The sequence below is a fragment of the Cyprinodon variegatus genome, unplaced genomic scaffold (assembly GCF_000732505.1).
Source record: "Cyprinodon variegatus isolate N-32 unplaced genomic scaffold, C_variegatus-1.0 Scaffold335, whole genome shotgun sequence".
Lineage (NCBI taxonomy): Eukaryota > Metazoa > Chordata > Actinopteri > Cyprinodontiformes > Cyprinodontidae > Cyprinodon > Cyprinodon variegatus.
This window is the reverse complement of record NW_015150788.1, coordinates 271,889-294,697: the sequence shown is the minus strand read 5'-3', so window position 1 is coordinate 294,697 and position 22,809 is coordinate 271,889. Positions and strand designations below refer to the sequence as shown.

At 39.9% G+C, this 22,809-nt stretch overlaps 1 protein-coding gene across 1 annotated transcript in view; it reads left to right on the top strand.

Annotated features, from left to right (window-relative positions):
• The window catches only part of adamts9 (ADAM metallopeptidase with thrombospondin type 1 motif 9), a 61,941-nt gene that overhangs the window by 27,301 nt on the left and 11,831 nt on the right, over positions 1–22,809 (top strand). The window contains exons 24-30 of the mRNA XM_015385311.1: positions 1,489–1,596; positions 1,678–1,845; positions 4,594–4,830; positions 10,757–10,918; positions 11,038–11,214; positions 17,302–17,472; positions 19,810–19,986. Coding sequence (XP_015240797.1) covers positions 1,489–1,596; positions 1,678–1,845; positions 4,594–4,830; positions 10,757–10,918; positions 11,038–11,214; positions 17,302–17,472; positions 19,810–19,986 — 1,200 coding nt within the window. The remainder of the gene's footprint in view (positions 1–1,488; positions 1,597–1,677; positions 1,846–4,593; positions 4,831–10,756; positions 10,919–11,037; positions 11,215–17,301; positions 17,473–19,809; positions 19,987–22,809) is intronic.

The window sequence follows — 22,809 nt, the reverse complement described above, 5'->3', positions numbered from 1 at the left end:
TGTACATCACAAATCCCCCCCCCACCCCTCGAAAAAAATGCTGCCATCATATCTAAGCATAGCAAGTTTTTTTTAACAGAGTAATAAAAAAAAAAAGGAAGTAACTTTGCTTTCTTTACTATAGCTTATCTAAAATCTAATCTGCTTTTGAGCTTCAGGAATTGCTGTCCTTTCTCCTTTCTCTTAACTCAATTCAAACACCTCATTGATCAATCAGATTTTTATCAGAAATCTATGGTCTGAGAATGTTTCAATAACTTTTAAAACAATGTATTTAAATTTGTCAAATATGTAATTTTTTTTATAAATAGATATCTGAAACTAAAGGCCCAATGTATATAAGACTTGGAAAAGCTTGCCCTACGTGTAATAGAGTTATAAGACCAAACTTTAAATAGTAGATGTAATAATTTATTTTAATATAGGGTATATTTTGTTTGTATATTTAAATTTTTTATTTTATCATCGTAAGAAAAACACATATACAGACACAAAAAAACCACACAGACAAACTACAAAGAAATGTACAGTATTTAAGTTGAATGAGAGTTTTGTTTGGTCAGCGTGGGGCGTAAACGCATTTCAGAGGGCTGAGCCTGCAGAGTCAGGATGAGGCCCCTCTCCAGTCGCAGCAGTTCTTAATTCCGGTGCCTGGGTCGGCAGGGACTGGTGACCAGTGACCCTGAAGCAGTCGCCTCACCTCGTTGTAATTCTGATCAGCCAGCCATGAAGTGGGCCACCAGGCCGCTATTCCCACCACCACTCTCTACCCAACAGGACTCAGAAAAGGAGCATTTGTGAGGAGGAGGGGAGTTATTATACATGGGAGGAAAGGGGCACACAAGAGTGAGACACCACATGCGGTTTTGATCTCCTATGTGATTTTCTAAAGTAAGATGTGTATACATGAATGAGTATGGCAGGAAGTGTGTGTAAAGCAGTCTTTAGCACTGCTGTGGGGCCTATTTGTTTCTTTTAGGAAGCACAGTGTGGAATGTGTAGTCTACCCAGAGTCTGTGAGACCTGATTAAGGTCATCATTCCTAGAGACAGAGGTCAGAGGGCAACGGAGGGCAGGGGTTGAGAGGGAAAAGGCGGAAGGTGAGGCACAAGGGGGTGGATTAGGGGTGGAGTTTCTAACCACGCCAGGATGGGCATTGGAGCCCTAAATACCACTCCACTATGACCTGTTATGACAGGGATCAAGGCTTTATGCTGAGTGGCTTACTGCCACAATCCATAGTTTGAACTGACAGTGCAGACCATGATAATGTTGTTTTGATAAGGTGGGGGGAAAAGGTTGATGGGAAACATACCCACTTTCAAACATGGCGCTGAAGGTATATAGCTCTACTTGTTAACAGCGGTCCCTCGTCATAAAAACCTTTCTGATATGTCTGGCATGTTGATTTCAGAGACAGATGTTGTTACAGTAAAGTCATTTTATTAAACATCGCATGAATGGGTGTATGTGTCTCATTCCTCACAGGACTGTGAAGTGGCCCAGTGTCCGAGCAGCCACCCTGTTCCCCCAGGAACTAAAGTCCCCTCTCACCAAGGCCACAGAACCCAGTGGAGGTTTGGTTCCTGGGCTCAGGTTGGTTCACTTCTTGCATTTTTATTGCAATGCTCAGTTTAATGTTTTGCATCTTCTTAACATCTTTCTTCTACTTGACAGTGTAGTGCCAGCTGTGGCAAAGGCACCAGGAGGCGTTTTGTGAGTTGCCGTGACAACCAGGGTGGTGTAGCAGAAGAGTTGGCTTGCGCTCACTCTCCAAAACCACCCGCCATGGAGGTGTGCTCCGTTGTAGCTTGTGGACAGTGGAAGGTGCTGGAATGGACAGCTGTAAGAAAGCCTCTATTATCCTAATTTGGATTGCTGCTGATGATTTATTGGTTACATAACCTTTTTGAGCATTTTAGAAAACAAACAGCACCATGAACAAAAGGGAAGTCAGCAGACAGGTCAGGGATAAAGTGTTGGATAAACTTAAAGCAGGATTAGGTTGTAAAACGATATGCCTCTGCTTTGAACATCTCCCAGACCATTGATCAATGAAGCTGTCATGAAATCCATGTTACCTCTGGGGAGGAGTTATAGAGATCCACAGCTTGAGAAGACCACTTACAGCTGTACACTTTACAAATCTGGCCCTTACTTCTTAGATTTGTATTTCTAAAATATCTTAAAAACATTTTTATGTTTCCCTCTTTCTTTAATACTTCACTCTTTTTTAAAAGTTACATATAACATCAAATCCAAGTAAACTGAATACATATTCAGGTTGTAGTTACAGGGGTAGAAAGACTTCTTTAAAGACTTTGCAGCAGCTAGACAAGTTTTTGAAGGAAACTGAAGAAGTGGTGCAGCAGAGCAGAGAAGGTGTGAGAGTTTGATTTGGTTGCGTCTCAAACAAAGATTTAGAATGCAAGTTTCTGGAGCTGATCCGAGAGGCTTCAGTGAGGGGGGCTTCGCTCTTGTTTACAGATGTTTCTCATCAGAGCCGTGGCGATACAATACAGTCAGATTCCAAGTCTGGTCATTGTGCACTGCACACACAAATGCAACCTCATAACCATCCTCTCGTATCACCAAGCCAGAAATACCCTGTGACAATCAGAAAGGAAACGGTTCATCTTAAGGCTAAATCAGATCTTGAGTCTCAGACAAACACATTGTGGACTAAGGCTGACTACACCAGGAAACCATCCATCTCATCTGATATTCTAGATTTGTTTAATCAAGGAATGCATCATTTGCATTAGTTGCATAGGATCAGTATACAGTGTGTTTAATGGGGGGAAATATTGTGACATAACTGCATACACTTCTGAACTTCATGTAAAACAGAAACTGGACTTCTATGGAAGAGCAGAGGGAGATAATTGTGGTGTTGGTGAAAATTCTGCCTTGCACTTTTTTCTGAAAAGTTTTTAACCTAAAAAGGTCATAGTTCTGGCTTTTTCTTTCAAAATGAGACAACCTGAGTAAGTTTTTATGCATCATATGAGGAATATTTCTATAGGTTTTTGTATATTATAGTACTCTGCAACAGTCTATACTCATCTATCTCAGTTTGAAAGGTCTTCTCACAATCAGACACTTTGTTGCTCAGTTGCTCAAAGTATTTATTCCAGATGTTTCATTCACATCCAGAGTCTCAGAGTGTTGGGTGTAACTACGGTACATAATGACGTTGTTCACTTTTCAAATATATGTTCCTTTCAATTTAAAGCACTGCATTTTACTACAATTCTGTATTTTAAAGTGACTATTCATAAGTGCGTCCTCTACAGCAGAAGAAGACTGCTTTGTGTTCTGGTGCAGAGGGAGAGCAGATCAGCTGAGACAGAGGCCTACATGAAGCCATTTGGCTGAGGAAGGCTGTCTTGCAATGAATCCTTCACAGATGTAAAAAATAGATGCAAGGCAAAAATAGAGAGGCCCAAAGGTTTGCCAATAGCAATAGTCAAAGGTTTTTATATGTAACTTACTAACATGACATGCGTATTGAAGTGATATTTTTTCTTAAATTGTTTGAAAACTATAATTTTTTGGCGTCATACCTATTTTCTGTGTTAATTTACAAAAACATCCACTTCTAAAGCATATGTGTCATATAGCACTAATGTGTTTTTTCTTTTTTTTTAATAAGAATTTAAAATAATTATTATGTTGATGTATATGTACTGGAAATGAGTGTCTTTACTCACTTATCCACACAACATGATGATCACTATACAATGTTTTAGATATATCCAATTCATAACTGGGTAATTGAACTCTCAGTTGCATTTAAAGTTGCAATAGCAGGAAAGCCATCTAAATACATCCACATTTCTTATCATAAAAACTAATTGTTGGGTAGTTATTTCACTACGAAATTAGTTCCTTTCATTGTGCAGTAACCCAGGTTTTTAACCCAGAAGTAGTCAGTAGTTATAACCCACCACCTAGACAACAAATTGGTCTCCTGTTGAAAGTTCTTCACTACTAATTGTTTTAAGGTCAAAGGTTAGTGGTACAGCGAAACTAAAGCAAGTGGGAACAGCTGTGGCTAAACCATATTATTGCAGGCCAGACAGAGGGGAAAGAAACACAAACTTTCAATTAATATATACCTCAAAACTTCACTTGGTCTTCAGATTAGCTCAAGAACAGTGCAATTATTTCCAGCAGGTGCAACCAAAGCATCAGTTGGACTGGTGTACAGCACATATTTTTTAGAAACCGGGCCTAACCCTGTAGTTCCAGTAAGACAAACTGATATGCAGCACATATTTTACAGCTTCCTGCTCCCAGCTTTGTGGTAAAAGTTTGGAAATTGTATCAATCTGTTCCAACAATAAAAATATCAGTGCACAAAGCAGAGTCTGTAAAGAAACTGTTGATAGTTTGTTGTGTAAGAATTGGAATGGTTTGACTTCAGCATCTTGGGGAAACTTCATAAAGGGGCTTTGGCTAGAAAAAATGGGTTTAAACAAGGGAGAGGATTCCTCATGTCTTCCAGATCTTGGATCTCAAACAATGAATAGATGGAATTTATAATTACATGAAATACATTCACTTATACCCCATGTTTTTTTTTTTTAGTGCTCTGTGACATGTGGGCAGGGGAAGACAACACGACAGGTGTTGTGTGTCAACTTTAACGACCAAGAAGTGAATGCTAGTGAGTGTGATCCAGACGATCGTCCAGCCACAGAGCAGGACTGTGCCATGTCTCATTGCCCGTCCCGTTCCAGCGAGTCCAGACCTTTGCCGTCCTCACCAAACACCATCTCCAGGAGTAGCCACTCCCAGCAATGGCGTACCGGACCCTGGGGCGCGGTGAGACATCTGACACACAGATTCAAAAATTAATGTGTTTTTAAGAATATAGCACATTTTCCACTAAAGAGAAAAACTTGGTTAAGATGTGAGAACGCCTAAAATTTATATTTGATTATATTCATTGTATCTCGTACTCCTCGTCTCCTGCTTTATCCGGAACCGGGTTGCGGGGGCAGCAGACCAAGCAGAGACCCCCAGACTTCCCTCTCCATGGACACCTCCTCCAGCTCTGTCTGGGGAAGCCCTAGGCGCTCCCAGGCCAGCCGAGAGACATAGTCTCTCCAGTGTGTCCTGGGTTGTCCCCTGGGCCTCCTCCCAGTGGGACGTGCCTGGAACACCTCCCGAAGGAGGCGTCCAAGGGCCATCCGAAGAAGATGTCCGAGCCACCTCAACTGACTCCTCTCGATGTGGAGGAGAACCGGCTCTACACTGAGCCTCTCCCAAATGACTGAGCTCCTCACCCTATCTCTAAGGGAGAGCCCAGCCACCCTGCGGAGAAAGCTCATTTCAGCCGCTTGTATCCGGGATCTCGTTCTTTCGGTCATGATTCAGATTTCATGACCATAGGTGAGGGTAGGAACGTTGACCAAGCAGTAAATTGAGAGCTTTGCCTTTTCGCTCAGGTCTCTCTTCACCACGACAGACCGGTGCTGCGTCCGCATTATTGTAGCAGCCACACCGATCCGTCTATCGATCTTGAACTCCTCCACCTGAGGCAGGGACTCTCCTCAACCTAAAACAAGCCACCTTTTTCCGGTCGAGAACCATGGCCTCGGACTTGGAGGAGCTGATTCTCATCCCGGTCGCTTCACACTCGGCTGCGAACCGCCCCAGTGCACGCTGTAGATCTTGGCAGGAGGGAGTCAGCAGAACTACGTCATCTGCAAAAAGCAGGGACGAGATCCGCTGGTCCCCAAACCAGACCCCCTCCGGTCCTTGGCTGCGCCTTAGAAATCCTATCCATAAAAGATATTAACAGGACCGGTAAGAGAGGGCAGCCCTGTCTGAGTCCAACATGCACTGGGAACCCGTCCGACTTAATGCCGGCAATGCGAACCAAACTCCTGCTCCGCTTGTACAGAGAACGGATGGCCCCTAATAAAGGGCCCCCGACTCCATACTCCTCGAGCACCCCCCACAGGGCAGCAAGAGGGACACGGTTGAAAACCTTCTCCAAGTCCACAAAACACATGTGGACTGATTGGGCAAACTCCCAAGAACACTCAAGCACCCTGCAGAAGGTGTAGAGCTGGTCCACTGTTCCACGGCCAGGACGAAAACTACACTGCTCCTCCTGCAGCCGAGGTTTGACAATCAGCCGGACTCTCCTCTCCAGCACCCTGGCATAGGCCTTTCTGGGGAGGCTGAGAAGTGTGATTACCGGTAGTTGGAACACACCCTCCGGTCCCCCTTCTTATGTAGGGGAACCACCACCCCAGTCTGCCAATCCTGGGGAACTGTCCCCAACCTCCACGTGATGTTGAAAAGACGTGTCAACCATGACAGCCCGACAACATCCAGAGTTTTAAGATACTCAGGACGGATCTCGTCCACCCCCGAAGCCTTGCCACAGTGGAGATTTTTGACTACCTCGGTGATTTCAGCCTGGGTGATGAACGAATCCAGCCCCAAGCACCCCGTCTCATCTTCCCCCGTGGAAGGCGTGTTTGTCGGGTTGAGGAGATCCTCAAAGTATTCCTTCCACCGCCCGACAATATCCTCCTTCAAGGTCAGCAGCTCCCCACTCCTGCTGAAAACAGTGTTAGCGAAGCACTGCTTTCCCCTCCGGAGGCGCCGGACGGTTTGCCAGAATCGCTTTGAGGCCAACTAATAGTCTTTTTCCATGGCCTCTCCGAACTCCTCCCAGGCCCGAGATTTTGCCTCTGCAACCGCCCGGGCCGCGACACGCTTGGCCTCACAGTACCTGCTTGCTGCTTCAGGAGTCCCACAAGCCAGCCAAGCTCGATAGGACTCCTTCTTCAGCTTGACAGCATCCCTTACTATCGGTGTCCACCACCGGGTTCGGGGATTGCCACCTCGACAGGCACTGCAAACCTTACGGCCACAGCTACGGGCAGCCACATCAACAATAGAGGCAGAGAACACAGCCCATTTGGACTCCATGTCTCCAACCTCCCTCGGAACCTGAGAGAAGCTCTCCTGGAGGTGGGAGTTGAACACGTCCCTGACCGAGGGTTCCACTAGACGTTCCCAGTAGACCCTCACTACATGTTTCGGCCTGCCGAGTCTTTCAGGCTTCCTCCTCTTCCAGCGTATCCAGCTCACCTCCAGGTGGTGGTCGGTGGACAGCTCGCCCCTCTCTTCACCCGAGTGTCCAAGACGTGTGGCCAAAGATCAGAAAATACGACTACAAAGTTGATCATCGACCTTCGGCCTAGGGTGTCCTGGTGCCAGGTGCACCGATGGACATCCTTATGCCTGAACATGGTGTTCATTATGGACAATCCGTGACTTGCACAGAAGTCCAATAATAAGACACCACTCGGGTTAAGAGCTGGGGGCCCGTTCCCCTCCTTGAACCGCCACCTTAACGTGGTGGAGGGGTTTCAGTGCCTGGGTGATCCCAGAGGCTATGTTGTCGGGGGCTAAATGCCCCTGGTAGGGTCTCCCAAGGCAAACAGGCTCTGGGTGACAGGTCAGACGAAGAGCGGTTCAAAAACCCTTATGAAGAGGACTACAACGAGGCACGTGACGTCGCCTGGTACAGCGGAGCCGGGACCCCATCCTGGAGCCAGGCCTAGGGGTTGGGGTTCATCGGCGAGCGCCTGGCTCGGGTTCTTCCCCAGCCGGGCCAAGCCCGAAGGAACGACGCAAGGCCATCCCCCAGTGGGCCCACCACCTGCAGGGGGAACCATGGGGGACCGGTGCATAGGGGATTGGGCGGCAGCCAGAGGCGGAGACCTCGGCAACCTGATCCGCGGGCGCTACAAATGAGCTCTGGGGACGTGGAATTTGTTGTATCTTACGTTGGATATTTAAGAAAATTCCAAACTAAAACTGGTCAAATAGTTTTGATAACCACCTATAGAAACAATTTACATGCAAACGGGTGTTTTGGGAGCTATTCCAGGAAAAAAGTCTTTTATGTCCTACCATTACAAATTAAGTGATTGCTAAGCTCACCTTGGACTTGCACTCAAACTGTATGCCTTGGTTAGAAAATAGTCACTACAAAAACCTCATGCAGTGTTGAAATTAAAGAGATGTTCAGCATAAATTAATACCAACGGTTTAGTATGGTAGTGGATCTGTAATATGATGTTTCTGTTGTCTTGCAAAGATCCTTGAAAACTTGTAAGGTAACTTGAAATAATGAAGTATTTTAAGCATATGTTTCAAACTAAAGGCCCGAGAGCTGAATCCAACCCGTCACAGCACTTTATGTGGTCCTCCAACAGCCTATAAATGGCATTCTATGTCATACATTATAAGCAAATGGTTTTCTAAAGTATACAAAGTGGCTAAAACTGCCAATGAAATGGGAGTAAAGTTATAATACAAGCAGTGCTCTCTTTTTGAATCAAATAATTCATTCAAAAGTTTATTTATACAGCTGAAACCAAGTTGATGGCCTTATATATGAATAAATGGATTTGACATCCGTTTTGGTGGCCTGTGCTAAAAAACAAGACAATGGGTTAGCAACAGGCAAATGGCTTTAACAAATGTCCAAGACTTCATGGTTCTCTAAACAGAATCAAACAGATATTTTGTCCTTTAGAGTCTCTAAAGCTGTTAAATCAATCTGTCAGATTTACCTTTGTGAAATGTTATTAAAAGGCCAACCCCTTCTGTCATCCAGTCCAAAAAGGATCTTACAAAATATTAACAGCAGTGGTACCAATATAGGTGGCATTGGTAATTTTGTGTGATAATTATTCTTTAAAGTGGTTTGTTTTTACCACTGAGTTGATGTATTTAATGTAGATGTTTACGTATAATTTTTTTCCTACTGAAAACAAATAATACTAACATCACTACAATAAAAGTTTTTTTTTTTTTTTTTTTTTTTTTTTGCAAGGCATATATCTTTTGCAGGGATTCCAATAACTGTAAAGTTTTCCTGTATAAATACAGTTAGAAGGGAATTTAAACACTTTAAATGAATGTTAAAGGACCTCAAACAACAACAAACATGTAAAACACTTTGAAAGTAGTCCTGAAAGAGCTCATCCCTTTATATTACTTTTTTAAAGAGTAGTTTTGCTCCCAGTTTTGCTTCAGTTGTAACCTTAACCTTGAAATCATTTTTGCGTGAGAAATAACCAACCTCAACACCAATAGTGCTGTTTCTATTCAATTCAGTTTTTTATATACAGTAGTGCCAATTCACGACACGTCAACTCAATCACTTCACAGAGACAATTCAACCAGATCATACAGTCAAATTGGTTCAAAGTTTTCTTTCTAAGGAAAACCAGCTGATTGCATCAACTCATTGACTCCAAGGCAACCTCTAACACTAAGCATGCTTGTAGCGACAGTGGAGAGGAAAAACTCCCTTTTAACAGGAAGAAACCTCCAGCAGAACCAGGCTCAGTGTGAGCATCCATCTGTCAAGGGCGGCTGGGGTTCAAAGAGACAGAAGCAGAGATACAAAAGGCAACTGTAAACCAGCTCCACAGGTGGCCCCGTCCAGGAAACACACAGCCAGGCAGATGAGCTCCCATGTCATAGCATAGTTAATCACAGTCAGAGAAACAGGACTTAACTGAAAAACAGGCCAAGATCCAACATCTATAAACAAATGTGTTGATGGCACAGCTGATGCACAGCAGATATTTCTCCCTAGGATGGTTTCACAGCCAAACAGGAACAGACCAGGTGAAGCTACTATGATGAGAAAAAGCAGAGAGAGCATAACGTTAGATGTTGAACGAACAAACACTACAGAATAGGAGAATAGAGATATAATGAAAAAAAAATATGAAAAATGGTCCTAAGGTCCTCCAGCAGTCTAAGCCTATAGTAGCATAACTATAGAAATAGCTCTGGATAACCTGAGCCACTCTAACTATAAGCTTTATCAAAGAGGAAAGTTTTAAAGCCACCCTTAAAAACTGGTTGCTGGTTCCACATGAAAAGAGCCTGATAACTAAAAGATCTGCCTCCCATTAAAGAAGCAGACCTAATGTTCTTTCCTCTAGTTTCAACATATGCTCATGTTTTATAACTCGATGTACCCATAACATTACTATAGCAGGTAATTCTTGTGATTATCAGTTCTTCAGTCACGGAGTTACAAATACAGCCACCTAATTGATTGAATTATGCCGTGTATTCATATGGTCCATTTAAAAGTTGAAATCTTTTTTTAACTCTGAAGCAGTAAAACTAAAGCAGTATTACTAAATTAGTTAAAAATATAATCACTGATCATGAGAACCATGAGCTTAAATCCTCTGGCTCTTCAAGCACTACTAAGGGGTACAATAACAAATACCACTTTACCAGTTTCATTGTTATGAAGACATTTTAAAACATAACATTTGGTGAAAGCTGATTTTCATTGACCCTTTATGCATTAAATCACAGGATAATTCCCTTACAACCTTGTCTAGTGAAGATGCTGCTGCTGTGCTTGAAGAAATGCCGAAAAATATTAATATTACAGCTTGTATTGCTAGTTGAAGCATGTTCACTTGTTCCCTAATTAAAAACCTGAAAAGCGGTTAAGGGGGTTTTGATGTCTTTCCCATATTACATTTTTGACTTCAGAGTTGAATAAAACAGTCCATCAATATCGAATTTACTCATATTACCCAACAAATATAAACATGTCAACTAAAGCCAGCCCAAGTACCAGCAGTGGTAGATATAGCAGTGTTAGACTCATGCATTTTCAAAAAAATATTTGCAATAATTTTAACTGCGGATTTTGGGTTCTCTTTGTTAACAACAGTGCTCCAGCACATGTGCAGGAGGCTTCCAACGACGAGTGGTAGTGTGTCAGGATGAGAACGGTTACCCTGCCAACAGCTGTGAGGACCGTAGCCGGCCCAGTGAGCAACGATCCTGTGAGTCAGGTCCATGTCCTCAATGGGTCTACGGCAATTGGGGAGAGGTGAGTCTATTCTTTAACCAAAGCAATGATAAGCGTTTGTGTTACTTGTGAAACTTCTTATTGGTTTATGCATCAATTTGATTAAAATGAAAATGTGTTTGGTTTTTGGATGTCTTTAGTGCACTAAACCATGTGGAGGTGGGATAAAGACCAGGTTGGTGGTGTGCCAGCGTCCCAACGGTGAGCGTTTCAACGATCTGAGCTGTGAGATCCACGACAAGCCACCAGATCGGGAGCAGTGCAATACTCAGCCGTGTCCCTCTAACCCTCACTGGAGCACAGACCCATGGAGCTCGGTACGCTCGTAATAAAACAACAACAAAAAACAAAAACAATACTCACATCTTTTCAAGTTTCCAAGTTTTTAACTCAAGCAGTCTTAAATGAGCAGAATGACTGAGGTGCATCGTTTATTTTTATAACACTTAACTCCATTTCCTGATTCCTCTCTGCTGATTGTTCAGTACCTTTTTAATACAATTAGAACGGTATACCTATTGCACTTAAATAACAAGATATCCTCACTTGCAACTTGCCAAAGAAGCAGAAATATTACAAGATGCTTCAGTGACAGCTGTGACCGTATGAATATAATAGTATGTTTTTAACAGTCATACTTACTAAAAAAATATAGAGAAAAGTTCCCACATGGAAAGAAAATCAGGATCACATTTTATCACAAAACTAGTTATGTAAAATATTATTTTAAAGATAATTTATTTTTTTCTTTTTATTTATGTAAATAACATTTATTCCAATAACAGAAGTTCTCCTTTAGCAAATCTGTTCATATGCAAACACAGACTACTTTTTTGTATATCAGGAAAAAAAAAACATGGATGCATATTCTTTATAATTCATTTATTGGCTCGTAATCCTCAAACATGAGGGGGTTTCACTATACAATCCTAACATTTATTTAGAGAGCATTATAAGTAGAAGCAAGCATAGGATATCAAGTGGGTACTTTCTTTTTTTAGATGTATTTGTTTTATAAAGCTTTTAAAAATGGCTGTTTGTCTTTAAAAATCAGTTTGTCTTACGACATGCAGGTTTTTTTTTTTTGCAAAGTTACTAATTATAATAAGGCACTTTATTTTACAGTTTACATATTTATCTTCTGCTGAGTTGGTTCTACTATAGTTGTTGACACTTCATCTGCAGCAGAGAGCAGTTAAAACCATCAGAGTAGAGAACAAGAGGAAGTTCTTATGGGAGAATTAAGCTAACAGCTGCTCAAGAGCACCAAGCATTTAAAAGCAAACTTTCATGACAGGTAAAACTGATGCATTTTAAGTATATGAGTGTTTTTTAAATTGCCCTTACTGATTGAGATCTGTTATAATCAGCTGATTAAAAATCAAGAAACATTAGGTTATTATTATTATTACATTGTTTTAATGAAGTTTAAGTGATGTAAATACAGCCTGAGTAAACGTATTGCATATAGTAGTGTAAAAAAGAAATACCCTCAGAGTCAAATATTCCAAATAGTTTCTGAACTGAATAGCTTGATCCAATTGAGTATTTAATAGTTGAGATCAGATTGGGTCGTCCACATTGCCACCTTTTTGTTTTATCGGGATAATTGTGATCTTTGATCGAAAAGTATTAAAATATCTCCTTATCGTTTCTCAGTAGTAGCTCCTCTAGTACAGTCTTGAAACTGCTTTCATCAATGTTGCAGCTACATTGATTTTTATATCTCAATATTGTGAAGTTCCATTTTTTATAAAGTAGGAGGGCTCATTTGGAGGTTAAAATTCTTAGGGTGAACACTAAACTCAAGACCTTAAACTATTTAAATATACATTTGGCATAATAACCACCGATGATGTTTGGATAAAAATATGCTTTGTTGTAAAACACTTAACTGTAACTAATAGTGAATATATGTTATTTAGGGTTTGTTACGCAAAACCCGTAAGTTTCCAGTGGTTCCTACTTTCAGAAAAACGCTCACAGCCTCTCCTAATTTGATGCACTTTTAATTGTTGCTCTGAAACACACTTTAGATTTTGGTGTTAAAGAGACCAAACAGCTTACTGGATACCAGCTGTGGTCATTTTGATTTGGAACATCAACATTCCCAAACTGAATGCCTTGGTGCATGTGGATTGTTTAATCCAAAACAATATATTACAATAATATTTTTGACGTACATCTCATATGCATTGCCTCTTTCCTTCAGGCAATGTAGTCTAAAACTTGGAGCAGCTTAACTTTATTCTCCTATATTTCTAATATTCTCCTCTTCACTGAGGTTCCTCCACTGCTGTGAAGATGCTAAGTGTTCATAATCACCACAACACAACTGAACTTGAAAAATATGTCCCTTTAATTACACATGAACTCTGAAGTGCCTAAAATGTCCCAACATCAGTACTTTAGCACCTATGTCTGCTGTGCAAGGACTGTAAAATAATGTGTCTGAGTTTGTGGAAATTATTCGAACCTGTAACTTTTGCATTCCAGTTTTTAGGATTATTTTTAATGTCGCTTTTTTTAGTGTGGCCAAAAAAAAAATTGAAAACTTTCTGCCCTTACATTGCTCTATGCAATATTTTATGTAGATGTTTGCTTTGTAAATTAAGAACTAGGAACTTTTAAATGTATTATCCTGTGCTACACTCCATAATACCTCACTCGAAACATAACACAACTCAACTAGCCATCAGACGACAACAGTGTTCTTCCTTGGTGCTTTTTGCCAAATAAGGGACAAGTGATAAAAATGATCACATTTTTGGTTTGTTTGGTTCCTCTTGTGGTGCATTGCTGTTTGATGCAGCTGTTTTGTATTTTTATTTCTTTCAATGCACAGTTTGTGTACTGACAGCTAAACGCAAAGAGTGTTTTAGCTGTCAGTTTAATGCAAAGTGTATTACAGATTTGATTTGAGTATTGCTGTATTATCATTGTCAGTCAAGTACAGTAAATGGTTAAACCATTAGGAATGGTTTGCTAAATGTCGTGTTTCGAACATGTGATTCCTGCGACCACAGTGGAGGCTATTGGTGTTTTGTATCCAGAGCTCTAAATGTGAGCATTTCTGATGTGTCTACCTCAAACTCAGTCATGATTGCTGTCTGTGCTCCATCTTTGGCATCCCTTGCACTGGAGCAAACTGAGCTCACTGAGATGAACAATGAGTTGTTGGGGCAATCCAGTGCAGGCGATGGCCTTAAACACAGATCTGAGGTTTTTCAAATGTAACCTTGATTCTGCTTATTTTCCATATTGTGGAGAATAGCGACGGTCCAGAATCTGTGGTTATGGACAACTTTGCTTCACAAACCACCTGGTTGACTCCTGGCCATAAATGCCTGTACTGACATCCCACCTTATTTTAAGGGCCTGTTAACAGAGCTGTGAGTGCTTGTTTTAAACTTTTTTTTCACTAATGAGAAAAGTTTGTTTAAATGAATCCCATGTGTGATGGTAAAGTAGCAAAATAAAACAACTTAAATCTAGGTTGTATTACTCCCACATCACCATGGAGTTTAGTGTTCCCTGTTAATTTTTGTTTAGGCATTTTGCTAAATTTGCGCCTTGGTACTTGATGCAAATATTACTACAAATAATTAACAGGCTCTTAAAATAAGTATTTTTATGACACTTATTCACAAATGGCAGTATTAGTCTGATTCAAGAATATTTCTGTATATTTATGTAATTACTTGTATTTATTGTTCATTTATTATTATGCTGTCAATATTTAATTTTTTTATGATTTTGTTGGATTTCCATGCATTTCCAGAAAAGGTCATGATTAAAGTGAAGTAGAGGTACTATTAAAGGCGTTTATTTCATTCTTATTTAAATAAACAATAAAACTCATATTGTCATATTCAGTGACTAAAGGTAATTAAAAAACAAGGGAAACATGGGTTAAATTGATTTTACACAGTTTTTCAAAAGAAAAGTTTTTGTTAAAAACTTATAAATATATGAAGCACATTACCAACTCTATTGGCATCTTTACAGAGGATACATTTTGATTATTTGGTCAGGGAGACGAAGCTACTTGATAATCCGAGAGGAGGATGCAGAAGAACACTTCTGCATCCTTAAAATTCATGATATCATAACACTTCATGCAGGAATATTTTACCTGTTACCCCATTGCATTGGGGTTCTAATTTAGACTAAAGGACATAATTAATAGCTTAATGGATTCTGAGAACAGAACATGTAGATTCCAGTCAGATCAACAATTTCAGTGTAGAAATCGAGTACTCAAACGAGCAATTTTCATCTAAACCTTTATAGACTTTGTGCATTTCATTTTTACACCACTTCTATAGTTGGTAGTAAATTTGAAAGGAAAAAACTTTCCATTCTCTTTATGTTTAATGTTTACGTTACCAGTAAAAAACATAATTAACTAGTGTAGCACTTAAGTGGCCAATGCACACCTGACAATAGTTTAAAAGTTCATAAAGTTGCATAGATAGCTTTAAAACTTTTGAGATTTGACTTTTTTTGAAGTCCAAAAAGTCAAGAAATGTGCCTATTTACTGTTAGATGGTATCAGCTTTTTTTTTATTTATCCCTGCTCCAAAATCTTGAGCTGTTCATTTTAACATTGCTACATGAGCAGGGAAAGAAAAAGTATGAATGCAGAGTTCCCTCCTGAACCATCACATAAATCTTGATCTTGATTTATCTCATACTATTATTGGCTGTGAAGCACGTTATTATAGTTCCCTGATGTGAAGTATATCCCAAACTTCCCCAGATAAATCATAGGACAGAATAAGATCAATGATTGTATTTAATAAGGCCTTTGCATCTTGAAAAGCAAAAAAGTGTCTGTAAAATTTCTCATTTAGCTATTGGAGATTTTTGTTTAAAAAAAAAAAAAGCATCCCTAAAAATCATCTATATAACAAGTTCTCCTTAACAGTGAATGCACAACTGGTTTGACATATTTGTGCGTTCTTTACTTATTCACATCAACCTGGGCTTTTGAAAAGCATTCCCATCAATTCGTCATGCTTTGTGACACTTCCTAAGTCATTTATTGTACTCGAAAAACACACAGATACTTTTTCTATGATGGTGGCTTTGACCTTACTATACCTCATTGTTCTGGTCTGCTGTGCATTAGTGACTTAGACTCCAGTGTTAGCCGGTGAAAAGGGCTGGAATAGAGGGAGGTGTCAGCAAGTCAACCTGGACCAGTACTCTTTCATGATACCGGTAGGTAGAATATAGCTAATTTAACTTAGTAAATTGGGATAAATAGGTATCTTGTGACATATTCGATTTGATATTTTTCTTTTTATATGACAGAACTTTAAAATATTTTCAAATAAAGGAGATTCCTTACCCAATTGGAAGGATGCAGAAGCCTAATGAAATAAGAGACCTTTCACTAGTGCCAAAAAAACATTTGAACAAAGCCCCAGCCTTGGTGTTATAAGTATAACTAGGTTGTAAGTAACTCAATTAGTGTGTTCAATTTCACCGCTTGACCCTTAATAAAACAAAATACCTAATGCAATGTTTGGGAGTTTATTTTCATGGACCAATTCATATTTTATCTTCATGTGACACCAAAAGCAAAAGCATCTTCTTTTTAATCCTTGGCTACCATTTATCAGAGTTTTGGCAAAGCAAAAAAAAAGAGACGTAAGCAACACAATCAAAAATGTTGTTTTTATTAAAGTTGAAATACAATATATTCAAAACAATTTGTTTATTGAATATTCAATGTTTTCACTTAATAAAAAAAAAATCTGTTTCTTTTAAGAGTTAATTTATTCAGCAATTTTCCCAACAAAGTTAAACCAAATTTTAACATGCATTACAGAATAGTTTTTATTTTTATCTGCAAAGAAAAATTTGTGTTTCAGGGTATTTTTTCTGTTAAATCCTACCTTTCCTCCTTCTTGAACAAGGCAAGAGGTTGTGGCGAGTTCCCGTTCAATATGGTCTCTTGCTGGTCAGGACAAAGCTGCATGCTGGGCTGTGCACCCGTTCAACCCTGAGCCTGTCGCTTTATATCCATCGCCAACATGAAACGCCCCCCTTTTATTTTTCCCAGCACAGTCAATCCCAGCTCCAATCCCTCCTGTAACCCTACTGTGTGTGTGCCTGCCTGTCACACCGAGTTAGACCTCCAGTAACTCGGTGAACCCGGACATAAAAAAACTGCAACCGGGTCAGCAGGCATGTTGGTACAGGTCTTTTCTTCTTATTTTATTTCCCGCCTAATCATTAAAACACTTACCATTTCAGTTCATTTCACCATATTTACTTCCATGATGACTTATTTTCAGTTATAGCTTGGATTTCCATTGGTCTTAAATTTATCATTGCTCAAATAAAAATGATAACTTACGATTTCTGGTCCTCTCCTTCTTTACCTGCTGCAGTGCTCAGCCTCCTGTGGAAGAGGTGTCAAATCCCGTAAGGTGAGCTGTGTGACCGAATCGGGCCGCTCCATCTCAGAGGAAAACTGTCATCATCTGTCCCCCAAACCCAGCCGGCAGAGGCGATGCCGAGGCGGAAGATGCCCCAAGTGGAAAACTGGCAGCTGGGGAGAGGTAGGAAGCCTTCTCCGTTTGGTTCTCACGCACCCCCTCTTTGCTCTTTACACTTTAATGCTTACCAGCTTGTTTGCAACTCTAAGTGTGTGAAACATGTGCAGCACAACCGCTAACTAGGACAGGGTGCCTTTACAGATCACAGCATGGTGGGCCAAGGGCAGATGCAAACAGAGGTTGAGACCAAGGCTGTGACACTTTAGCGCAGACAGTTGAACAGCTGGAGGGATGTGAATGCTCTTTGATCTGAAGTCCAGTCAAACTAAATCTACCCTTCCCTGTATTTTCTCTTCCTCTGCCCCTCACCTTCTTTTCCTCTCTGTCCCTTTTATCCTCTGCCTCAGTGTAGCTTGTGCCTCCACGATGGAAACCACATGTTGGTCTTTTCACCTCACTCTGCTACGAGAGGCTATTCTCTCACGTCACGTTCCCAGACAAACTAACAAAATGCACCTGGGTGTCTGCATTGTGCCTTTTCCATCTTTCTTTCTTTTTGCAAGCCCCCCGCCCATTCTCTGGATTTACTCCATCGCTTGAGGCAGTGAAACACAAATGCTGTGCACACGTCAAGGGAGGATGTGCTTCTCCTCAAAGCAGCTGTGCAGCAGCACGCATGCCTGGAGTAAATGGTAGTCCTCACAACGCTTTGAGCTAAGAGATACTAAATGCAATTAAAATGCCTCGTTAAAGCTTTGATATTGCTTGAACTTTTATTTTGTAACCATTAAGTTAAAGGTCTTGTTTGGATTTTATTTAATGGGTCTTTACAAAGTAGAAGATCATTGTAAAAAGGCAGATAAATCATCCATGTTTTAAATAATATATATCTTTTTGAACAAAAAAAATCAGAGAAATGAAGAATGCAAAACATTAGTCTATTTAATAATAATCCTTTATAAAAAGTGCAACTAAGTTAGAGTACTCTTGTCTTCATCAGTGACATAGAAGGTAAATTTAGCACATCTGTGAGTAATTCAGTCCAGGTATAAATCCAGCTCTCCTGTGTGGGCCTCAGAGGTTTGTGAGAGAACATAAGTAAAAAAAAAAAAAAAGATTATGAAGACCAAGCAACACAGCAAACAGGTCAGGATAAGGTTGTTGGGAAATGTCAAGCAAGGTGAGGTAACAAAGGTTGGATAGGAGAATGAATGGAGCTAAATAAAAGAAACTCCTGGATGAAAACCTGTTAGAAGCTTCAAAAGACTAGACTAGGTAAGTCAACACCCTAAATATGCAAACTGGAGAAACTACAATTAAATGATTTATGTCAAAGCATATGAATGGGTTAGAGTGGGCCAGTCAAAATCAAGAAGCCAACTGATAATCTGTGAAAAAGACCTGAAAATGGCTGTTAATAGACTATACTTTGAGCTAAAAGTTGTTCCACAAACTACCGACTCAAGAGGCACAAATTAAAAACACCAAACATCTCAGAATTTTATTTTCTAATTAGAAAAAGAAAGTTAGAAACACTATAGTTTTCCCTTTACCTTACAATTAATTCTTGGTGCCAGTCTAAAATTCCAATAACACTGTAGGACAAAATATGACTAACAAATGTTTTTGCAAGGCATTGTATGTATGTAAAGGTTCTTACATCTCTAACTCAGATTTGTTGAAATATCATCATAGCACATTGGAAAGACTAGTTGTTTATTATATCTAAAGGTTGTGGGTTTGATCCCAGCGTCATTGTGTTACATAAAACACCCAACTGAATGTTAATGGATATGTCTAGTGTAAAGCCCTTCAAGTGGTTGGTGTGTTTGGAAAGTTAAATCACTTTATATAAATTCAGTTCACTATTAATTTTCATATGATAATATAGCCACAAATTGCTGTTTTAAAATTGTTTCTAAAAAGGAAAAATAAAAAGTCCAAAAAGACACATTGACCAACTATGTATCAGGCTGGAAACAACGGAAGGAGGAAAATTCAGCCGCTTAATGAAAATGGCCCATCTGAAATAACTTAATCAATATTAATATTAAGGTCAATGTAATTATTTTCAAATAATTTAAATAAAACAATAGTGTATTAAGGAATACATTTCAATTACATATTTTTGGTGGTTCAAAACAGTAAGACCCATGCTCTTTAGAAAATGCAATAGAAAATAATTACTTGGTCAGGCTTATATATTTCCCATTTAAAAGAAAAATTATATCTTAAAAACAGTTCAGTATTCATCATGATTTAAAAAAAATATATAATACAAATAAGAATAAACTATGATAATTGATTTGCAAGCAATCGAGAAGCTTTTCTTCAGTTTGTCTGTGTTCATAGTTAAACTTTCAACAGGAAAGTGACAGTGGTGTTACCTCCTGTTTTCAGTGTTCAGCCTCCTGCGGGGATGGAGTTCAGCGGCGGGAGGTTTTCTGCCAGGTTGGTGACCGCCGGAGCACCGCGGAGAGCGGCTGCCCCCAGCGCTCCCGTCCCCCGTCCAGCCAGAGCTGCCGCACGGCAGACTGTCCCTCCCGGTACCGGTGGAGAGAGGGACACTGGCAGGCTGTAAGTCTGACTGAATGACTCTCTGTTAGAAACAATACAGCTGTAATTTACAGCAAAACACATAGTTTAGACACATTTTCTTACCTTGTGATGCATGATTATGCCCCGTGATTTCTGGAGTCGCCGCTCCCGTTGGAGGCTGGAATGTGTGATGAGGAGCTCTGAGAGAGGAGGAGAAGAGGGGAGGGCAGAGGACAGGGTGGGGGGCTATTCTTCCTCTCAAAAAGAGCGGGAACACTCTAGAGTAAAATCTGGGGGAATTTATGAACACGTCACACACTGGTTATTATGCAGAACGCAGGTCTGGGTAGGATGGCCAGAAAGTTGATTTAGTAAAAGTAACATTGCCTTATATTAGAGCTGATTTCAGTAGCAACAAATATTAGACGTTCAAAATGATTTGAATTGGTGCAAAAATGTAGTTGGTAAAACAGTTATTTGGTTATTGGACTACGGAAGCCTAGAGTGGTCGGTCGATACTTTTTATCTGTGGCCTTCTCGAGAATACAAGTACATTTTCTTATTATCTAAAGATAACAAAAGCCGTTTACTGGTGGTAACGTGATGATAGTTTTCTCATTAAAAAGCTGTTTTCTTGTCATAACGAGATGATTGGGTTGTGTTAAAACTGATTACATTCTTTAACACCACAACACTGGGAGAGGATTTATAAGTCATGGCAGCCTATGTTTAATTCTGTAAATAATCCTGTGTTTAACTTTTAGGTAACGAGACACATTGTTGGTTTGCTGCAAGCAATTAGACCTATAACTCTGTTTCCTTAGCGCCGGGTGTTTTCTGAACAGCCATGGTGTTATGCCTGTAACAGGTATAAGATGCATTAAAAGGAGTCCAGGTTAAAGATTTTCATTCCATTCCATACAATCCAATTATCCACCACAACCTGAAAATGAGTGAAAAGAAATAGGAAACTAAAAAAATTATTTGCACAGACACGGTACCCCTACTGCAAAACTACGAGCACCACAGGCATGGATGGACTGGGAATCCAGGGCTGTTGGCTAGCCTCATTCATTACTCAAACAGGTTATCTTATCTTTATCTCGAGAAATCAATAGCTGTTTTCTCTTTATAACGAGATTTTTATCTTGTTATCTCAAGAAAACAATTAATTGTTAAACCGTGATAACGAGATAGTTATATCATTATCAAAAGAAGGCAAAGGGGGAAAAAAAAGTTGAGTACAACTACTCTCGTTTTCCGTAACTGGACAATTAGTGTTAATATATGTTTTAGTTTCTAAATATGTTAAAAAACTTGATGGAAACTTTATGAAAATTCTTTTAAATTTAAAATATTACATATAAAGGTAAGTAGAATTTACATTGCATCGTTTTATAATCCATATCAAGGTTCCCGAAACTACATTCAGTTCCAAATGTTCCTCGATGTTACCTTCAAGCTAGATTACACCCTGAAAAAGACACAACATGAATGACCTAATAGTAACTTCTACAAAAGCAAAGTTTAAAACTTCTTTCATTATTTACTGCCTTTTGATTTGGGTAATAACTGTCTGATTAATTAGAGCTTTAGAAAAACTGACCTTCAGTGTATGCCATTCATGCTGGCATTCAAGAAACACATCTTGCATGGCACAAGCAGTCATGTTTCACATTATAACTGATGGCTGGTTGAAGGCTAGTTAAACAGAGGCTGATCAGATGAATCAGATGAATGGTAATGATAGCTGAGTGGACATGGGGGGGTGAATGGAATGAGTAATCAAACCAGTGATTGGCGCCAGGTTGATGACAGATACTTGCATTATCATAACTTATTTAAACCAGTTATATACAGATTTAAAACTAAAAAAAGGAAATGAATACTTTCATATAAAGAAGCATTTATTCTTACTGGTGCTAAAATAATATAATATGTATGGATTATTTTTTGTATACAGTAGTAGCCATTAAAAATTTCCCCACTTTCCTTGATGGGCCCTTGGTTGGTTCTTGGATGGACCCTACAAGTAATTTTTAAACATCAACCTTTGTACTAAAATAGTCTGTCATTATTTGTGTACATTAAGATTTAAGGAAAAGCATCACCTCCTGGTCAGACCCTATAACTCAGTAAAAGGGTGGAGTCAGAGTAAAAACACATGCACACCCAGGAGACTAAGGGGGTCAATCCAGTGGCTGGAAGTTGGAGGGCATTTCACTGGGAGTTGCAGGGAAGTGGGCTGCCATTCGGCTGGCGTTTGACTGGGAATGGTCATTTAGCTGCTATAGCTGCTACTGTATAAATGCTAAAGATACAACATACTCACACGTATAGCAATCTAAAATCAGCTGAGTAATGAGTTAGGTTATCTGCTCCTGTATCCAGCCGGATGTCAACTGCTTATTAAACATTGTTCAAAGCTAGACAACAGTACCTGAAAAGCTACTTTATTTAAATCAGTAGATGATCATCCATTAGTTTCTCCATCATGGCTCTCAATTTTTTTTCACCTGCCCAATTACGACAAACAAGGATTGTCATGATGGGTCTCTAGAGTTTAAACCCACATGCAGAACACCACAGAAAACGGAGTAAAAGTTTAACAGTTTATTAAATGAGAAGCACACAAGAATAATTATGAGCAGGTTCTGGTACTGGTCCGGGACTGGAATCACTGAGTATCTGCAGAGATGGATAGTTTGGTTAGCCAGGCAGCGGTGATGACTTGTCAGGTGTTTGATTCTGGTTAGTACCTTGATGAGGTTCAGACTGATCGATGGAGAGAGGGAACCGGTTGGGTCCAGAGACTGTGGATACAGCAGAGAGCTCAGCAGCAGCAGCGTCTAGCTTCAGGCT